Source organism: Hemicordylus capensis, chromosome 2 (assembly GCF_027244095.1).
Source record: "Hemicordylus capensis ecotype Gifberg chromosome 2, rHemCap1.1.pri, whole genome shotgun sequence".
In the NCBI taxonomy this organism is placed as follows: domain Eukaryota; kingdom Metazoa; phylum Chordata; class Lepidosauria; order Squamata; family Cordylidae; genus Hemicordylus; species Hemicordylus capensis.
The window spans coordinates 426,832,911-426,853,486 of NC_069658.1; the positions used below are offsets into that span (position 1 = coordinate 426,832,911).

Here is a 20,576-nt window from a genome sequence, read left to right on the forward strand (position 1 = left end):
GTATATAAATATTTGTCATATTCATATCAAAAATAAGGTTTCAGTCACTCATATGAGTCGGTATAGAGGGGGAGCTCTGACATCTTATTCTTCTGCCCACCCAGCTGTTGGACACCAAGTCGACGGACCGGAAGCTGACACTCCTGCATTTCATTGCCATGATGGTGAAGGAGAAATACCCAGAGCTGAGCACCTTCTGGCAGGAACTGCACTTTGTAGAGAAGGCGGCTGCAGGTGAGAGCCCTCCCAGCACTGCCTGTTTAAGAAGCTGGGAGCAGGCAGCACATACGCCCCTCCTGTGCCCGGTACTCTCTCACTGTAGAGTCCATCCCTTGCTGGATCTTCAGACTCGAAAACAGCACTCACATTGTGTATGTGTGTGTATGTGTGTGTGTCCCCGCCTGTAGTGTGAGAGAGGAAAATGCTGTGTGTTTTGTCAGGCTTGTGGTCCATAGTCACAGCTGCAGCCAAGATGGGCAGTCAGAAGGCAGATCATCACTGGAAAGACTGGCTGGGGGAGGTGAAGCAAGGCAGGCCCTGAGCAAGAAGACAGGTACCACGTACTCTGGTGAACAGCCATAGGCGACCTCATAGCAGTTTGGTTTCTCCTCGAGGGGCAGGTTGTTCAGACTGAGGAGCTAGGCTGGTATCTGAGACTTTCTAGGGACATCTGAAATCTGATTGGATGCTTGGGTCACCTGATAACTGCCGAATTGGCTGGCGTAAGGACCTCCTTTTGACCACCTGCTTTGGTTGTGCCCCAAAGGACACACATGTTCCTGGACCACAACACCCATCATTTTGGGTCCCTAGATGTGATTGGACAGCAGCTCCTGTCCGTTGTGGCTGGGGATGGTGAGAGTTGTAGCCCCACAACATCTGCAGACCCAAGTTTGAGAACTCCTGGCTTAGAGCGTGCTTGCAATGCTCTCTGTGGCCTTGGGTGAGCCTCAGGACCACGTTGGCGCTGCCCTAGGTCAAGTGGCTCCAGCACCAACCCTGCGATTCCCTCCCCACTGCAGTGTCCCTGGAGAATGTGCTGCTGGATGTGAAAGAGCTGGGGCGTGGCATGGAGCTGATTCGGCGGGAGTGCAGCTTGCATGAACACAGCATCCTACGCAGCTTTCTGGCCGCCAATGAGGGGAAGCTGGACCGGCTACAGAAAGACGCTAAGACAGCTGAGGTGAGTGGAGGGGCAGCCACACCCCTGGGGGATTAGTAGCGAGGACACCTTTAGGCACTGTGTCAAAAGAGTCTGCAACAGACGTTGTCTTTGTATGTGCTGCCTAGCAGGCCCCACTGTGGGCACATGATTTGAGCATTTGCTTATTGACTGGAGCACTGCATGAGCCTATGTGTGTTTCATGTGCAGACTGCATGGATGGAAATCCTGCCGTGTGATCGGCACTGCAAATGTGCCCAGTACCAGATCTGACTACACCCCCCCTTCTTTATTGTGTGCCAGATCTGTGAAGTGGAGTCCAGCATGCATTTGTGCATGCATGTGATGCAAATGATACATGTCGTACTGTTTGCATGTGCAGATATGCTTGGGTCTCCACAGGCATCCTGGATGTCAGATTTGTGTGCAGTAAAGAGATGTGAAAGAGGAGAGCTAGTCTTGTGGTAGCAAGCATTACTTGTCCCCTTTGCTAAGCAGTGTCTGGTTCCATATGAAGGGGAGACTACATGTGTCAGCACTGTAAGATACTCCGTCCCTTAGGGGATGGAGCTGCCACTCTGGGAAGAGCATCTGTATGCTTGCATACGGAAGGTTCCAAGTTCCCTCCCAGGTTCCCTCCAAGATAGGGCTGAGAGAGACTCCTGCCTGCAACCTTGGAGAAGCTGCTGCCAGTCTGTGTAGACAATGCTGAGCTAGATGAACCCATGGTCTGACTTGGTATGGTAGATTCCTGTGTTCCTATGTAAACTGTACACAAGAAAGTAACTGGCACCTTTTAAAGAAACACAGTGTTATCTTATTGGCACACACTAGTCTGATGTGCAAAGAAGGATATACGCAGCATGTCTGTACATGCAGGAGTTCTGCCTGCCTGCCAAAAGTTCCCTTCATTCAGGGACTCCCATTTCACAATGAGCCATGAGCCTGGCAGCCAGGTCTGGCAGCATCCTTAGCCAGAGGCTGCTTCAGTCTCGGTTCATGCTGCTTTCCTTTTGGCAGGAGGCCTACAACACTGTTGTGCGCTATTTTGGTGAGAGTCCCAAGACGACACCACCGTCCGTTTTCTTCCCAGTCTTTGCACGCTTCATCAGATCCTACAAGGTGAGTACGAGAGCGGGAAATTTCAAGCTGCCTTAGAATCCACAGAGGTACACACTATACCCTGCACGAACTTGGCCGCCCATTTGCCAGCACCCCACGGGTGAGCTCTTCCTGTCATTGTTCCCAACAGGAAGTAGCTCTGCCTGTGATTAGGTGTGGTCAGTGGTCAACAGAATTAGAATTTCCTCCCTGCCAGCTTCATCTAGTCTCCTCCTGGCCAAAAGAGATCTCTACCTATTATATTACCCATCTGTCACTATACAAAAAAAGGAGTGAATTTGGATAGTCCCCGACATTGATGCCCACCATCGTTTTGCAAACATTCTGCCTCTCGCAGATATAAGAGTGTAGGATTTGAGGAGAAAAAATAGCATTAAGTGTCTTGTAGAATCACTGCTTTGTTTCTGTTTGCTGCTGATTGTGAAAAAGCAATGCCCTCATTAATGCAAGAGAAAGCTAGTGTGGAAGTAACTAGAGTACAGTCTCTAGTTTTGGAGGCTTTCAAGAAAAAAGCTGGACAAACATCTGTTAGAGATTCCTCAAGGCAGGGCAACCTTTCCAACTCTGTGATTCCTGCCCTTTGAGCTTCATGGTGGAGCCTCGCTTGCCCAAGCTTTAACCGAATGCTTTTGTCTACAGCTCCACCATGTGGCTGTGAGTGGTACTACTCTTCCCAGCTCAGTGTGCCTGCCGACTGATGGGACCGTTTCCCTTTCATTCCCAACTTCTCTTCCAGGATGCAGAGCAGGAGAATGAGCTGCGCAAGAAGCAGGAACAGGCCCAGAGGGAGCAGGCACTAGCCCAAGAAGCCAAGAGGCTGGAGAAGGTAGGGGATGGTGCAGGGCATCATGTGGTATGATGACATGGGGGTGAGATAAGAACCTGAAGGAGGGAGGTCCCTTCCCTCAAGGCAGCATATTGGGATTAAGGTGCTCCTCTGCTTGTCCTCACCTTGTTTGTAATGCACTTCAGTCGCTCACTTCTCCTGTCATTTTCAGGGTTTCTCTACATCAGGGCGTCCCAACCTTGGGCCCTCAGATGTTGCTGGGCTACAACTCCCATGCTGGTTATTGAACTGCAACTCCCAACCAGGGTTCCCTCTAACAGGGATTCCCAGATGTTGTTGACTACAACTCCCAGAATCCCCAGCTGCAGTGGCATTTGGCTGGGTATTCTAGGAGTTGTAGTCAACAACATCTGGGAATCCCTGTTAGAGGGAACACTGCTAACAATATATGGGGACTCCAGGTTGGGGAGCTCTGCTGTAGGCCTTCACCCATTGTGGCTGGGGCTGATGGGAATTGTAGTCCAACAATGTCTGGGGACCCAAGGTTGGCAGCCTTGCTCTATACAATACCTTTCCCCCGCTGAGATATGACCTGGGAGATAGCAGAAGCAATACCTAGTGCAAAATTACAGTTGATAAACAGCAACAAAAACATCCCATTCCTGCTAGTGCCAATGCATAGGACTCCACTCCTGGGCTTTTTGACAGGAAAGTCAGTTTCTTTTTAAAGAGATACCAGTTTTCCTGCAGCATTCCTTGTGATGTCAGGAGAGAAGCGATGAGGTCCCCTCACCCCACAAGCCTGTTGCTTCAAATGGCAGCCTGGAGGGCATCCTTGTGAATGAATCGGCTCCTAGGGAAGTGCCTCGGCCTGCTGAGTCCAGTGGCAGATGTAAACCTTTCCTTGGCTGGGGAGCTGTTCATGGACGAGTTCCTGTTCCTCCCTCATGTGCCCGTGTGCCTCTTCTTGCCTCTCTTTGTTCCTGTTGCTGACGTTTGCACACAAAGAGCAGCAAAGGGAACGACTCTAGAGAGCGGGAGGTGGTGGCTGGGTAGGGTGCTGTTGTTTTTCCTTCTATTTCTTAACCTGCCCCCAGTTGCCTTTGCAGCGCAACAAGTGGCAGCAGCAAGAGTTGATTGCTGAGCTGAGGCGGCGCCAGGCCAAGGACCACCGGCCTGTCTACGAGGGCAAAGACGGAACCATTGAGGATATCATCACTGGTAAGCACCCTCCCCCCGCTGCCGCCCCCAACATCTCAACCCTGGGAAATGATCACTTGCTTGGCTGGGCCAAAGCTTTTTCCACCAAAGACTGGCACGTGTCTTTGTGCAGGCAAAGCAGAGAAGGAGTTGAGCGCCTCCTGTGCGCTCAGATTAAGGATCTCCCTTTCCCCTTGTTCCATCTAGCCAGGTCATGAGGCCTTTGTGGACTTTCATCTTCCAAAGTGGCAATATTTTATGGTTGCTCTTAGCTCTTCCCTGCCCCCCTGGGCCCCCTCCCCAACAATAAAGTGCCAGAGGATGGATACAGTAGGTTCTTAATACTTCTGGCCCAACATCTGCGAGAGAAGGTATGCAAGACTTGGTTAACCTTCAAGAACTTCCATCCCCTGGTTCTGTTTTTGTGGTCACAAAAGACTGAGCTGAAAACTAGAAAGTTACCGGCTTGGATCTCACCTGAACTCAGTTAGTGGCCTTAGGCAAGCTTCTCCCTCTCCCTCTCTCTCACACTCATGCCCCATCTGCAGTAAGAGAATAATAATAATGATCTACCTTTCAGGGTTATTGCAAGGATTGCTGAGATTATGTGTGATGAACCGCCCAAAGCACTATACAAATGCTAAGTTTTCAAACTTAGACTAGAACAGGACTTAACCAGGACTATATAAACAAACAAAAAAAGCCGCTTATGTAGCAAAAGAAAATAAAAGATTATCTCCTGTCCCAAAAGCACTCACAATTTTTTTGAAAACCAAACAGAGAGGCACCCACAAAAGCTTCTGGAGAATAGTTGTGCTGGGCTAAATAGGGAAAGTTACTTTCCGGCTGTGAAATCCTGAGAGCCACCATTTTGAAAGGTTCTTCTTGGTCCAATCAGCAGGGGCAGGAGTAAAGCCGTTTTTCTAGATATAGTTGGCTCATCAAAAGAAATATGACTTTCTATTCTCTGGGAGCATCCAGACTAAATTATGCCTGAGTAATCCTCTTGAAATTAAGGAGTGCTCCTGTAGAATAAATCCTAAGTAATACAGTTGAGTAATGTAGTCTGGATGCTGCTAAGTGATTCAAGGGTCATTAACAGAGATGCAACTTTTTAAAAGTGATGCTAGTCAAGGCACACCAGCAAAAGGTCCGTCAAATGTAATTGACTGCATAACAGATGCCTGAATGTTTTTAAAGCAATTTACCACTTGATTCTTTGAACTGTTTCGATGAGGTTTTGGAAGGACTAATGGCTAAATCAGGGGGGGCGGGGGGGTGAGAGAAATGAAACTGGAAGAAAACAAGTTCTAAAATTAGTCATGCCCAGCCATCAGAAGTACATGCTTCATTTATTTCTGAAAGCGGGCATGGCTGGGTCACGACGTAAGAAACCCCAAGAGAGTTGGGTGACCAGATGCCAAGAAAGACAGCAGGACTCCTGTGCTCTTTAACAGCCGTGTAGGGAAGCAGCTCTGGCAAGCGTAGCTGATCTCCCCACTGCCTGTCCAGCTGCCCCTGCTGAGATTCCCTTTCCCAGGCACCTATTAAAGCTACAGGAGCCCTGCCATCCCCTGTGCATCTGGTTACCCTGCTGCATTGCAGGCTGGCCTGCCAGTTGACCATCCCGGATACGCTCTCCAGAGAGGCACTTACTGTACCATTGCACTGGTGTCACCGCTCCTGTCAAAACAAATGGCCATGGTGACAAGGTGACAGAAAGGAGGACAGGAACAGATGGAAGAAATTGATTTCCTGCTCTCCCTTGTTTGCGGGGTGGGCATGCTGCATTTTTTCTCCTGGTGGAAGCATTTGTTTCAAACTACTGCAGTTGTTTCATGACAGAGCTGTGGCCTTTGAACACTTCTCCTGTGGACCTCACCGTCGGGGGCGGCAGTCCCTGCTTTCTGATATGTGATGTTTCCGTTTGGTTCATTGAGCAAGGGATAAGCCATAGCCAGTGGCACAAGTCATTTGTACTCTGTGGTAAAACCAGGAGTTCCCAACCTGGGTTCCTCCAGATGTCGCTGAACCACAACTCCCATCACCCCCAGCCACAATAAATTGTAGCTGCGGACGATGGGAGTTGTAGTTCAGCAACATCTGGAGGACCAGAGCTTGGGAACCCCAAAGTCTAAACCATACTTTGAAGCATCTGATGTGCCTGTATGTCTTTGTCCACCCCGCTCCTGCCTGACAGTGTTGAAGAGCGTCCCCTTCACTGCCCGCACAGCGAAGCGGGGCTCTCGCTTCTTCTGCGAGCCGTCCCACCACGAGGAGTCTAACTCTTAGCTCCACGCTCCCTGCCCATCAAAGGTACCCGTGGACCACTCTTATTTTCTGCATGCAGCTCCCCTCCCATGGAGCCCAGCCTCCCCCTCCTGCATGCCATGCCCCTCTTCCCATGAGCTCAGGACTTCTCAACCTCCTTCCTGGGGACCTGCTCCTGCCCCTCACCGTCTCTGCTGGCTGAGAGTCTACTTGGCAGCAGAGTTTCCTACCTTCACCGGACTCTTCTGTGAGCTGCTGCTCTACGGGCCGCCTGCACGCAGCTCCTGTACATGTGAATGGCACTGTGGAAGAGGGGATGTCAGCAGGGGCAATTTCTCTCACCCCTGCATGACAAGCTGCACCTGTCAGAATCCCCACTGCTGCTGCTGCTCCTGCTGCTGCACAATCATGACAAGGGGCAAGGAGCTTAGCATCTGATCCGCCGGACACAATTATGCATTCAAGGCTTAGGACATGAGCCTGCTGGGGTGGTCGGTAGCATGTGGGGGGATGAATGCTCATTGTGGTTTTTGTCAAGGTCCACATTCCTAGAGCTGGAAAACAGGTGACATCAGAATTGTATCGATGTCGTCAGAGGAATGGAAATGGAAATGGGCAGGACTGTTCTCCAAAGATTACTCTCTGGAAAGAGTATCCAGTTTGCTCATTGTGATGCTAATTGTTTCCTCTGTGCTAAAATGATTGCAATGTTGTCCTAACTACTTGCGGGGGGGGGGAGATGAAGAAGGGGTGATAATGCACAGAAAGCTGTCAGTGCAGCCATGCTGCCACCTGTTTTCGATCTCTAGAAGGGCAGACCTTGCCAGAGATCACTACGAGCATCCGTCCCCTGGGATGGTACCGATGTGCCCAGATTTGTGGACCTGGGTCACGAACTAGTTCTCCCTGCTAGAACCTTGACAGGTTCTATAGTTAAAGGAAACAGAAAATGGAGTATTTACGAACAAAGAAGAAGAAAAATTACGGAGCCCTCCGAAAGGCCTGTTCACAGCCCCTCCCTCTTCACAGTTGAGAATCCCTGCATGGGCAGAGGAACTGTCCTGCATGTGTTACTCCTTGCATGGTTGGAAATAATGAAGGTCTCCATGGATATCTTGTCTTGATTTGCATGCATCATTCTGCGGTCTCTTGATGGAGGTCACCTTATCACACTAATGCCGTAGAGTAGCTTACTAAATCCTTTCTCAGTTGAATTGGGGGTGGGGGTTGATGCCTGCTTGCTTGGTGGGGGCAAAAGCCACCTTGTGTGTGGTAAGACACTTTCTCCAGAAACTGCAATAGCATCTACAACTTAGAAATAATGTGGCTCAACATGTCATGGCAAAGCTTCCCTTCAGTGGTACCACTTCAGGCTGTAGGGGTGGGACTGAATGTTTGAACACTTAAAAAAACACAAACATCTGTTTGTGCGGGGGGGGATAGTGTGTCAGGAAAAAGGCTACGGTGAAGCCCTCTTCTTGACATTTCTGTTAATGTATTGCTGACTGCTAAAGAAGCATGTAGATAGGCAAAGAGCCTCTGCAAACTCCCATTAATATTAGAACATAAGAACAGCTCTGCTGGATCAGGCCCAAGGCCTATCTAGTCCAGCATCCTGTTTCATACAGTGGCCCACCAGATGCCTCTGGGAGTCCCACAGGCAAGAGCTGAGGGCATGCCCTCTCTCCTGCTCTCTCCTGCAACCAGTATTTAGAGGCCTCTTGCCTCTTAGGCTGGAGGTGGCCTATAGTCCTCAGATAAGTGGCCACTGATAGACCTGTTCTCCATGAATGTATCCAAACCCTTCTTAAAGCCATTCAGGCTGGTGGCTGTCACCACATCTTGTGGCAGAGATTTCCATAGATTAATTACGCATTGTGTGAAAACGTATTTCTTTTTGTTGATCCTAAATTTCTTGACAACCAGTTTCATGGGATGACCCCGGGTTCTAGTGTTTTGAGAAAGGGAGAAAATTTTTCTTTCTCCACACCATGCATGGTTTTATAGACCTCTGTCATGTCTCCCCTCAGTCATCTTTTTTCTAAACTAAAAAGCCCCAGGTATTGTAGCCTTGCCTGGTAAGGAAGGTGCTCTAGGCCCCTTATAATCTTGGTTGTTCTCTTCTGCACCTTCTCCAGTTCTATGATGTCCCCTTTCTGAGTTATGGTGGCCAGAACTGTACACAGTACTCCAAATGTGGCCACACCATAGTTTTTTAATAAGGGCATTATAATATTAGCAGTTTTGTTTTCAATCCCCTTCCTAATTATTCCAAACATGGAATTGGCCTTTTTCACAGCTTCTGCACATTGAGTCGGCACTTTCAATGAGCTGTCCACTATGACCCCAAGATCGCTTTCCTGGTCTGTCACTGACAGTTCAGATCCCATCAGCATATGTGTTCAAATGTTGTTGGGTTTTGGCACCAATATGCATCACTTTACACTTGCTAACATTGAATCATATTTGCCATTTTGTTACCCACTTCCCCAGTTTGGAGCTCCTCGCAATCTGTTTTGTATTTCACTATCCTAGATAGTTTGGTGTCATCTGCAAATTTGGCCACCTCGCTGCTTCCCCCAACTTCTAGATCATTAATGAATAAATTAAAAAGCACCGGTCCCAGTCCAGATCCCTGGGGGACCCCACTTCTTTCTTACTTCCATTGTGAAAACTGTCCATTTATACCTATCCTGTTTCCTATCCTTCGACCAGTTACCAATCCACACCTGAACCTGTCCTCTTATCCCATGACTGCTAAATTTTCTCAAGAGTCTTTGATGAAGAACTTTGTCTAAAGCTTTTTTGAAAGTCCAAATATAATATGTCAACTGGATCACCTTTATCCACACACCTGTAGATACTCTTGAAGAACTCCAAAAGGTTGATGAGGCAAGACTTGCCCTTCCAGAAGCCATGCTGGTTCTCCTTCAGCAGGGCCTGTTCTTCTATATGTTTAACAATTTTGTCAAGTATGCTTTCCATCAGTTTACCCAGCACCAAAGTTAAGCTAATCAGCCTGTAATTTCCCAGATCCCAATGCATCTCTTTTGAAAACCAGAGTTACATTGGCTACTTTCCAGTCCTCTGGTACAGAGCCTGATTTTAGGGACAAGTTACATATTTTTGCTAGAAGATCAGCAATTTCACATTTAAGTTCCTTCAGAACTCTTGGGTGGATGCCATTTGACCCTGGCAGTTTGTTAATTTTTCCACACAGTTTAGAACGTCATATCTTGTCATCTCTAATTGACACAGTTCTTTAGCCTCTGTCCTTGAGAAGTTTGGTTCAGGCTCACATATATGCTCAGTATCCTCTGCCGTGTAGACAGATACAAAGAACACATTTAGCTTCTCTGCTATCTCCATATCCTCTTGAATAATCCCTTTTACTCCTTCATCATCTAACAAATCAACTGCCTCCCTGTGGGGAGGGGAATTGGAGGTGTTGGAAGAGACCACAAGGCATGCCCAAAAATGTTAGATTTAGGGAGGAAGTCTGGATCTCCCGCTGCAGAACCAAAGCACACCACTTTGCAACCACAGTATATTCAAATGAAGGTTCCAAAAGGAGGTTCTTCTCCTTCAACAGGGCACAGCCAATGGCATTGGAAGTTGGGAGGAGGAGAGTTAGAGAGAGAACTCCATTTTCACAAGACTCCTCCCCCCACTCCTCAACCCTACATTGCACTTTCCCTGCTGCCCATCAATGCCCTGTTCTGTCCCTGCCTCCCCAATACGAGATTTCAGCTCTGACGTGACATTCCACTTGTTGATTTTACTTCTCATCCGCCCTTCAGATTGAAAACCCCACAGGGCAGGTTACAGCAGTTAAAACAATACCTTAAAACGATCTCTCAATATTTTAATACAATCCCAGCAGCACGAACAACATAAAACCCAGTTTAAATGAGATCTAAAAGGCCTGGGCAAATGAAAAGGTCTTCTTCACCAGGCACTGAAGAGAAACAAACTTGGCACCCGGAGAGTCTTCCTAGGGAGAATATGCCATAGGCTTTATAGAGGAAACTCTTTTCATTAGTTCCCTGCACATCAGCTAGGGTAGGGACCTGTAACAGAGCTTCCAATGGCTGATTTCAACAGCCAAGCAGGTTCAAATGGGAAGAGGTGGCCCTTGGGGTGCCCTGGTCCCAAGCCATTTAGGACTTTAAAGTCATAACTTGGGCCTGAGCATGGACCAGGAGCTGACATTCCAGCGCTGAGGAAATAGGCTTCATACGTATGACCTCTAGTTTCCGAGTCACTCACCAACGGAAACTTCATCTTGTCACGATTAAGCTTCAATTGGTTAACCCTCATCCAGTCCAGTATCAACCCAGGTAATGGTTCAGTATTTACTAACGTTTTACAGATGGGGATTTTTTTGTGGGGGAGTCTTCAAATATGCCACCCTCCTACTCACCTGCAACCTTAAGTGGTTTAGTCCAGGAGAAGCTTTACCACTGGATTCTCTTCAATGAGCCTTTGACTGAAAGTTCCTGAATTAGTGAATGTTCCTGGATGCTGTTAACACAACTTCAAGTATTTTGGCTGGATGAGATGTGAAAGAGACTGTTAAGATCGAGGAGTGAGAGCAAAAGTGTGTTTTAGAGGAAGAGGAACTGCAGATAGAATTATTGTTACTGATTTATTCAAAATATCTTTGGTTTAATCATTTTAATTTATCCATTGGTTTTCTAGATGCCCAACAAGTAAGTTGGAGCCTCCCGGTCGGGGTTTTTCTCGTGAGTCACCACGGTGTGGAGCCATGGCGACTCACGATCGCTAAAATGGGGTTAGTGGAGTGCTCGCTCTGCTAACCTCGTTTAAGGTGTGTGTGTGTGGGGGGGGGGAGGGAATTAAGTGGGCTAACAGCTGGCAGCCGCACAGCTCCTGTAAGTTCTCACCACCGCTCGAAAGCAGGCTGGGCTTCATTAGCCCGCTTTTGAATGGCCTTGTGAATAGCCTCACAGAGTTAAGTTGTCCTTAATTGCCCTTGACTCTGTGGTGGATTGTGGCCAGCATACCTGGAGTTTACTGAGATGGCAATGTTACTTTCCTTCACCCTTGGGAGGGTGGGTGTGCGTTCACGTATCAGCCAGATTTATCCCGAAGTCTGTGTTCTATATCAGAAAGCACTCCATACACAATTTGGGTTTCCCCCTGCATATTGGAGCTTAGCCAAATTTATGTCTGGGTTTTTAAAAATCCATTTTTGCATTTTTATTTTTTTTATTTTTTAGGGGTGGGGTTGGTGACGATTCACTCTAGGATACCCCTCTCCCACATTGAAGCCCAATTTGAGCCTGCTGTCTGGGAATGTCTTGGAGCACTTTAAACTGCTGCCTTGATGTCAAATATTTAGACTTGCCTTAACTTGCTCTGGCTTGCATCCATTTTTTAACGAATAAACCTAGAGCCCAGAAGCGAAGAGCAGGTCTGCACACTGACTGCCCACACTGCCCTCTTAATGCTGTCATAGATAAAAGGGAGTGCAGGAGCAGATTCTAGAAAAAACACAGGGCCCTTTGTCCTGGGACACCTCCACAGCAAAAGCAGGGAACCAACCGAACAAATAGTATGGTCAGTCTTGATTTTGCAGTAGTTGCCATGAGTGGCCTAGACACAATTACACAAAGTGAAGTCCCTGCAGATGTGGACTGTGGGGAACCAGGTGCATTGCTTGAATGTGTCTTGTCCTCATTATTAGAAGTGTGCAGATGTGCTGTGAGGCTGAGCACTGAAGAGTGGTAGGAAGAGCACAAGCCGCCACCCCACCGGTGAAGTCATCTGATGGGGATCCTTTCCCATACCTTGTGGAACCAGGGGCATAGCTAGGAAAGAGGGGGGCCCGTGTCCACCCCAATCCCTGGCGGCCCCTTGGAGTGAGGGAGATCATGAAGAAAATAGGGAGGGGTGGAATTGGAAGACCCTCAGGAGCTGGGGGGGGCGGGTTCTTTGAACCCATCTGCTCAATTATAGCTACACCCCTGTGTGGAACGTATGTCTCAAGGCACTTTCCAAGGCCTGATGAGGAAGGATTCTCCCCTGGGGAGAAGGGGATCTCCCCCACCCCACCCCGATTTGGCCTAATCTTTGTTTTTATCCCCTCCATAGCAGCAAGAACCATCTGCCTCTAATCCCCTCTCAATTCAGCTGCAACAGAGGGTAAGACACAGCAACTCTCTGAAGCCCTGGAGTCTTTAAGCTCTGCTTTGCTGCTTCGGCCTAAGTGGGAAACGCCAACCTAAAGTTTGCATTTTTAGTACAGAGTTGGCTACAATAGTTGTCCATTCCTTGCAGTCTTCCATTTTGTTCACTGGCTCCCTCTGGTGGAAGAAAATGGCGGTCCCTTCCTCCTAGTAAGAACAAAAGGGGGAAAGGTGCCATGTGCTCCTTCTGTAATGCAAAAGGAGTCTGGAGAGAGGTGGCCTGGGTGGGTTGATAAATGCCCCCAAGGGCAAGAAACATTGCTCTGCCATCTGTCTGTCTCCCTCCTACCTTAAACAGCCGGGCATTCCATGTATGAAGAGTCTTGCAGAATGTCTCAAGCCATCATGAGCAACAGCTTCTGTGTGGATTCTCTGGTAGTTCTCTGCTCCCTGTATTGACTGGCTGTTTCTTCTTCCCATACAGCCCTGCACGCCCTGCCTTTCCAACAGGCTAATGCTGCATTCCAACGGCCCAGACCTAGTTCTCGTTTGCCAAAACCCCCACCTTTTCGAAGATTATCAGCAGAAGAACCAAAGGGACCTTTAGGAAGTGCCTTACTACAACAGTATTATTGTTATGCTCTTATTATTTAAGGTGGATTTTTTAAAAAAAATCTGTACATAGATGATCATTCTCATCAGCCCCTGCTCCTGCTGTCCTCCGCTCTGAAAGTCAAGACACTTCTGGTTAGATCGAAGTGCCTTTGGCTGGCAAGCAGCTGACTTCCCTTTCTAGCTCTTCAGTCTTTGCAGCATCCAGACCAGAATTGCATTTCCAGCAACTTTTCCTTGGTGGACAGGCAACAACCATCATCCCTGCCTGGATCCAGACACATGGCAACAGTGGGGGAAGTCATACCAGCAGAAGACCTTTGAGGGTGGCGTTAGCCTTGAGGAACAGCGTATTTTTAAGGAGCAGTCTTCAGCAATACTGTGGTCTTCTCAGAGCAGACTGCGAGCTGGCATTGAGAAGTATGGAAGCTAGGCCTTATAGCCTTCAAAAAACCACTGGAACCCTTCTGCAAAAGGGAAAACCTTCAGACCAAAGTCTCAACAACTGCACACAAGAATCCTGGTGTTGGCACAGCAGGAAAACTACAGTGATGCACCAACCCTTGATGATCACAAGAGAAGATCCTGTGGAGGCTGCAGGCTACTGTTGACATTGCCCAAGTTTTGTTATATTATATATTATTAATATTATTATTATTCAAAGGACCAAATTCGGCTTTCACTTAGTGTGCAGTATTTATATGCAGCTCTTTTTAGTTGCTGGACCAAATGCCATCACTTTTCCCAGAACAAATCAAGTTGTGTTCTAAATCCCCATGAAGCCCTCTAAACAAGCACTGATGGCTATGTTATGCATGAATGTTGCTCTCATCAAAACTAGCCCAAGACATTTTGATACCGGAAGTGGGAAATCGAAAGTTTAGCCTAGAAATACAGCCCAGAAAGCTTCCTAGTGGATTAAAAATAGGAGCCATCTTGAATCCACTGATGGCTGACACAGAATCCAAACACAGGGTAAATGGAGTAACAAAATATCCTCCCCCCACTTCCCCCGATTGAACATGGGGCTGAAAATTCTCCAAGGCAAACCTCATTGACATGAATGGTATGAATCCTTGTTCCTTTCAGCAGAGCTTGTGCCAAAGAATTGCCTAGTGGTTTTTACCACAGGGGCCAAACCTCCGTTTCCCACCCTGCGGCTTTAAGAGTGTCCAAAGCTTGCTGCCTCTGGCAGCTCCCTCACCTTAGCACATGGTGGGACCAGCTCTTGTAGCATTTGAAACAATTGGTGCGTTGCCACCAGAGGCCATAATACTTCTTGAGACAATCAAAACAAGGGGACTCGCCTTCTCCCCTCTTAAGCTTGAATTTTTTTTCTGACCAAAGATTTTTGCCCATAAGGCATTAGAGCTGCCGCGCACATTAGGATAAAGCCATTTGACAATGAAAGCAGGGTTGCATCTGTGTTTTTTTAATTCAGGGAAGCAGCCTGCCTGCCTGTGGGTTTTAGCCACTTCCTGGAAGCAGGAAGCAATTAGGGTTACATTAAAGAGTATTCTGTAGGTCTTACAGCACAGAAGGGGATTTTTAGGCAGGGCTGGTTCCAACATAGTATTAAGAATTTGGCTTCTTGCCTGGATTTAAGGTTGAAGGCACAGCCACGTTTCTTTCCAAGGCCAAACCAGGTGGCCCCAGCCATGTTTTGCTGTTGTTGTTTTTAACAGGCTGTGAATGAATCATGGTTATAACCACACACAACAAGAGCATTTGTCAAGCAGAATGTTCCTATGTGACTTCAGACTGCTAATGGCATCCTGGTCACCTGGGTGTGGCAGAAATCAGCTCAACCACTCGATCAGGAAGGACGCAGGGAATCCTTTTTGACTGGGCAACCTGTGGAAAACGGCAGTGCTTGACACTGCAGCGCCCTAATCATGCCAGAAGCACCCCCTACCTTTAGCTTCTGTATACAATAAACCATGCTGAAGAGTTGCAGTGCCCCTTGCAGGGAACCCAGTGCCTTATGGCTAAGCCAGTGTGCCCCCATGAAAATGCAGCTCTGTGGTGTAAGGCCTGCCGTTCTTGCTAGGCTTGCACATAGGGGAGAGCCCCAGGGGTGCAAAGCCTGTACTTTAGAGGGGCGCCGGCAGAGCACATGCTTTCCATTCATAACATTCCTGAGTCAGTCCCCAAATTCTTCAGATACAAGGATCCAGGTAGAAGAATAACTGGAAAGGCCTCTGCCTGAGGCCATGGAAAGCCAATACCAATCAGAGTAGACAGTTCTGGCCAAGATGGGCCTAAGGCAGCTTCATATGCTCACTCCATGCATGCCTACTCAAAATTATGGCCTGTTGAGTTCAATGGGGCTTATTCCTGAGGAAGCATGCCTAGGACTCTATCCTGAGCAAGTGACCCTGACACTTCACGGAGGTTGGGAGCACTGTGCAGCAGAGCAGAATGGGGGGTCTTCCAGTTTTGGGGCTGTGTGAAATTGGCTTTTTGTCAGACGTTGCCAGATCCTAGACTTATTATGATTATTTTATTTTGCCATCATTGTATGCTGGATATACTTTGCTTTTGATTTCTGGCCTGTGAATGCAACAGTTTGACTTAGAATGTTTTGTAAACTGTTTTCAAACTTTAAAAAAAATCCAAAGCATGTTCCAAATCATCAGGGGGATGGACGGACGGAGCACAAGTATTCACAGAAACGCCACCCAGCTCAGTTCAGCAATCTCCACTTCCAACATGGAACTGTTATGTTAGAGCCACTATCTACCTACATCAAGAGGTAGTTGACAGAATTGCGGCTGCCAGTTCTTACCGATGACTTGCACGGAGCCTTCCCAGCCTTACCTCTTCATTACGAGCTGAGAGGAGGAGCAAATCTCCACTGAAGCAACACTGAAATCAGCTATGTGACTGAGCCCCTGAAGTGAAGGAGAGCCGGCTTCCTTCCAGAGACTGGGTACCTCCTTGAAAAACCTTCAGTCTATTTTCCTCATCACAAGCCAATGATTCAAGCTGGGAACCAGACTTGGGTTTTGCTAGAGGTGCCACTACCTGCCCCTGTCCTGGGGCGATATCCCTTATGTGCCTTATTGCAAACCATGAAGCTCAGCTGCCTCGCATGCTGGGAAAGGTGGCTACCCCCTTCTCCTCATCTCTGTGGTGGAGTAAGGAAAGATAGGGTAGTGCCTGACCCTTTCTGCTTATCCCTGACAGCAGCCTCATGGCATCAGCATGGTTCCCAACTGGGATGAGCAGCACCAGGAAAGGAACAGAAGTATTACTTTACTGCAGACCTTTTCAAACTCGGGTCCCCAGATCTTGTGGGACTACAATACTCAGAATACCCAACCATAATGGCCTTGTCCTTGTCCATGGTGGCTGGGGATGATGGGAACTGTCGGCCAACAACATCTGGAGACCCAGGTTGGAAAACGCTTTGCTTACTGGATCTGGCCATGTCCTGCATTCTGTTTCCAATAGTGGTTAGCCAGATTTCTTTCTAGTTCTTTGTGGGTGCACATTCATAGACATTTACCCAGGACTGATTGCCTCCTTATTGGCATTTAAGCAGGAGTGTAACTAGCCACTCACTCACCTACTCACTGGTTCTAATTATTGTTTCCAGATAACTAAGCAGATAACAAAGTTAGGCTACAAATTACACAGAGATTTGAGTAGGTGGGCTAGCTAGTTCATAGTTTTCGGTCTTAGTAACTTTTGTGGACTCGTTTGCATGACTGCCTTCAACTCCCTTGTAAGACTCAACAGGTAAACAAGGGGGTTGGTTTTAAAAGGCAAAATTGAGATTCTAATCCGTGTGAACAGTCGTGTGAATGAAGGCTGTCCTTGTTTTCCAGATTAGCAGTCTTAATCTGCTGCTAAGTACTAAGTGCTGCTTAGACTAGTGGGGTGATGGTCTCTGCCCACTAGGACTCTGTTTGTAACCACATCAAGGGCAGCCCTAAAAATTGGAGTGCCACCTTGGTGTTTTAGAGACAGCTTTGTGGAGTCTTTTGTATGAACTTGGGTGACCCAAGCAAGCAAGACTGGAATAGGGAGGGCAGGTAGAGTAGAATCCTGGGAGAAGAGATGAGCAAGTTAAGGCATTTGAGTTAAAAATGAAAAAGGGGAGAGTGGGACCATGAATAAGGAAGCTGGTGACAGGATGCGTGTATTTGGGTGGAACAGCAGCTGAGGAAATCTGAGTAGGTCTGGTTGTACAACCACCTTTGTACAGCTGGAGGAATGCGGGGCCAGAGAGTTCAATTCCACTTACGCCCAAGTAATGTGCAGGGGAGGACTGGGATGTGAATGAGGAGACCAGGGTCAGCCAGGTCCGCCAATCAGAGCTGCCTCAAACTCTTTTGCCCTTTCTTTCCAGGGCTAGTTCCTGCACACACTACAAGTATGCTCCCAAGACCCCCTGAAAACATGCCCCCTCAAGAGCATTCTCTGTGCCTGGAGGGCTGACAAGATGGGTGGCTCTTGAAGTGTGCTGCCCTCCAAAGCTGAAGGAGCTCTACGCCTGTATTAATGGGTGGTTCTGAGTATCCACACTCTTGGTTACTATTTTAATCATCAGCCACTGGCAGGCTTCTTTCACACATGTACATTCATCACACAATGACCACAGCCTGTTGGAATGAGCCATCATCCATCAACCACAGGGGGAATTTCCATGACATCGTAAATGGAATACTTTCCAGTGGTGTTAGTTCACCACTGTGCAAGGGCTATAATAGCTAACTAGCAGCTCCAAAGGCAGCACATTCCTATAAATATCGGGGACAAAACAACAATGCCAGCTTTCATCCCCGTTTGTGAGCCTCTTTCTGGCATCTGGCTGGCTGCTTGTGGAAACAGAATGCTAGCCTAATCAGATCTTGTTATGACCCAAGATGACAATTCTGATAAGCAATGGAGAAGCATCACTCATGTACATGCACCTGTGAGTCAGCCCTGTTCAGAAGACAGTGGCATGTTTCTCCAAAAAACCCGAAACCAAACCCCAAAAGCACATCTTTCTCAACGTCATGTTACAATTTTCAGATTTGAGGAAATGTGACTCGGTGGCTGGTTGATTGGTATTTCTTCTTCCAACACATGGATCAAACATCTCAGGTTTCCTGCTTGGCACAAGAGAGACACTGCCATTCACACAACGGAATAGTCATTTTTCTATTGTCAAGACGAAGCTTTAGCAAGGGCAAGTATGAAACTGTCCTTAGAGATGGACGTAACAATCAACACTATTTTAATGCTAAGTGGAAAGGGCAGGGTGGGCTGCAACCACTCTGATTTCTGAAGCCAACAAACACTTTTAAAAAAAAAATAAGCAAAAGGGACCAACCAGCCCCTCCAAAGGCCTTTGCCACAGCTGATGGGCAAGGTTACATCTGAGCAGGAAGGGGTTTTCCTGGTGTTGCTTGCAGACAGTTTACAGCGTATCCACTCCATTGTAGTCCTTTTCTGTAGTTAGATGTAACTTTTTGTACATGTGAAATATTATTGACTATATGATAAGCTGGTGCCTCCCTCCCCGTTGTACTGTACAGAATTTCTAATAATGGGAGAGAAAAGGAAAAGGGGAAAAAAAAGGTTTTCCACTTGTCTGTGAGGATGTGATTTATTTATTTTTCTTGTTTGCTATAAGGAAGAAAATCCTCTACCCTATGGGTGAAGCTGTGCTTTCAGCACTAAATACAGGTACTAGCCATCTGTCAGGTGAAGAGAGGAGCTGAGTTCATCTGGAAATGAGGGAGGAGGATGAACAGATGCAACATCTATTCTGTACCAGCCTGCATTTTCCTCCTACACCCATTTACACTACCAATACTTTAGGGGGTGGCGGCATCGGCATAGTCTGTGGTACAGCAACTGCCTTGCATGCTGGAGGTCTGAGGACCAACCCCAGTGTCTGAAACCTTGGAGAGCTGCTGCAGATCAGAGTAGACAGTACTGGACTAGATGGACCAGTAGATCTGACTCTGTGGAAGGCGACGTTACGTTCATAACATGATATCGGTCGTTCAAAGGGCACCGTGTGTGTGTGTGTGTGTGTTGTATCCAGAGATAGACCACTCACAAATTGTCCTGCAAGCCACACTTGTTTTTAGCACACATTGTGCCAAACAGAAAGAGTGAGATGCTGCCATCTTCTCCCCACCCAAAATACTGGCCAGGGATTCTCATGGACAAGTGGACTCATCATGGACATAGTTGGCAGAAAATCCTGTGGTCAGGATGGCTGGAAAACAAACCCTAGCCAGTGGTCATCTGTCCCCAAGCAGATTCTTCAAATAATGAATTTTGCCGTGGGGTTCCTGCCTGGGAATGGTCAGAATTGCTCATATCTAGAGGTTTTTCTCATAAAAAGATAAGGAATGAGCCCTAAGTATGGGGACAGTGATTCTACAAATCTGGAGAAGAGACATGTATCTATGCAGAGAACCAGGGTCCTAAGTCAAACTAACAATATCTCTCCTGGCAGGAATCCTGTGCTTTATCTGCATAAAGGCCAATAAGCAAACAAATGATCCATGAAAGCCTCTCCTCCATTGCATGTGGAGAAAAGGTTGGGATGTCCAGTTTACATAAGAACAGTCCTGTTAGATCAGGCCCAAGGCCCATTTAGCTCAGCATCCTGTTTCACACAGTGGCCCACCAGATGCCTCTGGGAAGCACACAGGGCATGCCTTCTCTCCTGCTGTTACTCCCCTGCAACTGGTATTTAGAAGCATCCTGCCTCTGACTAGCAGCCATTGATAGACCTCTCCTCTATCCGTTTCTGCCTGTTGTGCAGCTGTTAGGGGCATAAATGACCCATCAGAAAAAGATTGGCAATCCTACTCCGTGATCAGACTGAGTTTCCCTAGCTTAAATCCCAAATGCACACATCGGCTGATCCAGAGGATTAAGCCCTTGAAATGATCCAAACGCAAACAAGAGGCAAAGGGATGACGGAGAAGCTATTTGCCTTCCTCTCCGGCTACTACTATGTCTAATCAGATCTCTTTTTGCTTGTTTCTTAAGCCTTCACCAGATTATACTCACATTTCCAAATTCCTTACGTAACATGATGTCTAGAAACCTGCCTTTCAAAAACAAAATCTGCGATTCTCTGGCTGCCAATCTTACGCTGCACTCTTGGACTTCATGTTTGCATAACGGATAAAAGGAAGGCAAAGTGTGTATGGGGTGGGGTGGGTGTGTGTGTTGCAGAATGACACAGATGCAAGCACTGGCTGACATCCAGAGTAGCACTGTGCTGGTGCAATTGTGCTGAGTTCCAGAG

At 47.6% G+C, this 20,576-nt stretch overlaps 2 protein-coding genes across 11 annotated transcripts in view; one reads left to right on the plus strand and one right to left on the minus strand.

Annotated features, from left to right (window-relative positions):
* Positions 1–19,005, plus strand: part of FMNL3 (formin like 3) — a 142,371-nt gene extending 123,366 nt beyond the window's left edge. For 3 of the 9 annotated variants that reach the window (XM_053293835.1, XM_053293831.1, XM_053293837.1), the window contains 6 exons: positions 105–234; positions 1,023–1,183; positions 2,183–2,284; positions 3,021–3,110; positions 4,169–4,292; positions 13,179–19,005. In XM_053293835.1, coding sequence (XP_053149810.1) covers positions 105–234; positions 1,023–1,183; positions 2,183–2,284; positions 3,021–3,110; positions 4,169–4,292; positions 13,179–13,348 — 777 coding nt within the window. In that variant the 3' untranslated portion in view covers positions 13,349–19,005. Of the gene's footprint in view, positions 1–104; positions 235–1,022; positions 1,184–2,182; positions 2,285–3,020; positions 3,111–4,168; positions 4,293–6,471; positions 6,588–12,659; positions 12,711–13,178 lie in introns of all 9 variants that reach the window. The other 6 variants (XR_008315708.1, XR_008315710.1, XM_053293834.1 and 3 more) reach the window with 6 other exon arrangements.
* PRPF40B (pre-mRNA processing factor 40 homolog B) overlaps positions 18,516–20,576 on the minus strand; it is a 41,829-nt gene continuing 39,768 nt past the window's right edge. For both annotated transcript variants that reach the window (XR_008315711.1, XM_053293838.1), the window contains one exon: positions 18,516–18,842. The gene's annotated coding sequence lies outside the window, so the exon portion shown is untranslated. The remainder of the gene's footprint in view (positions 18,843–20,576) is intronic.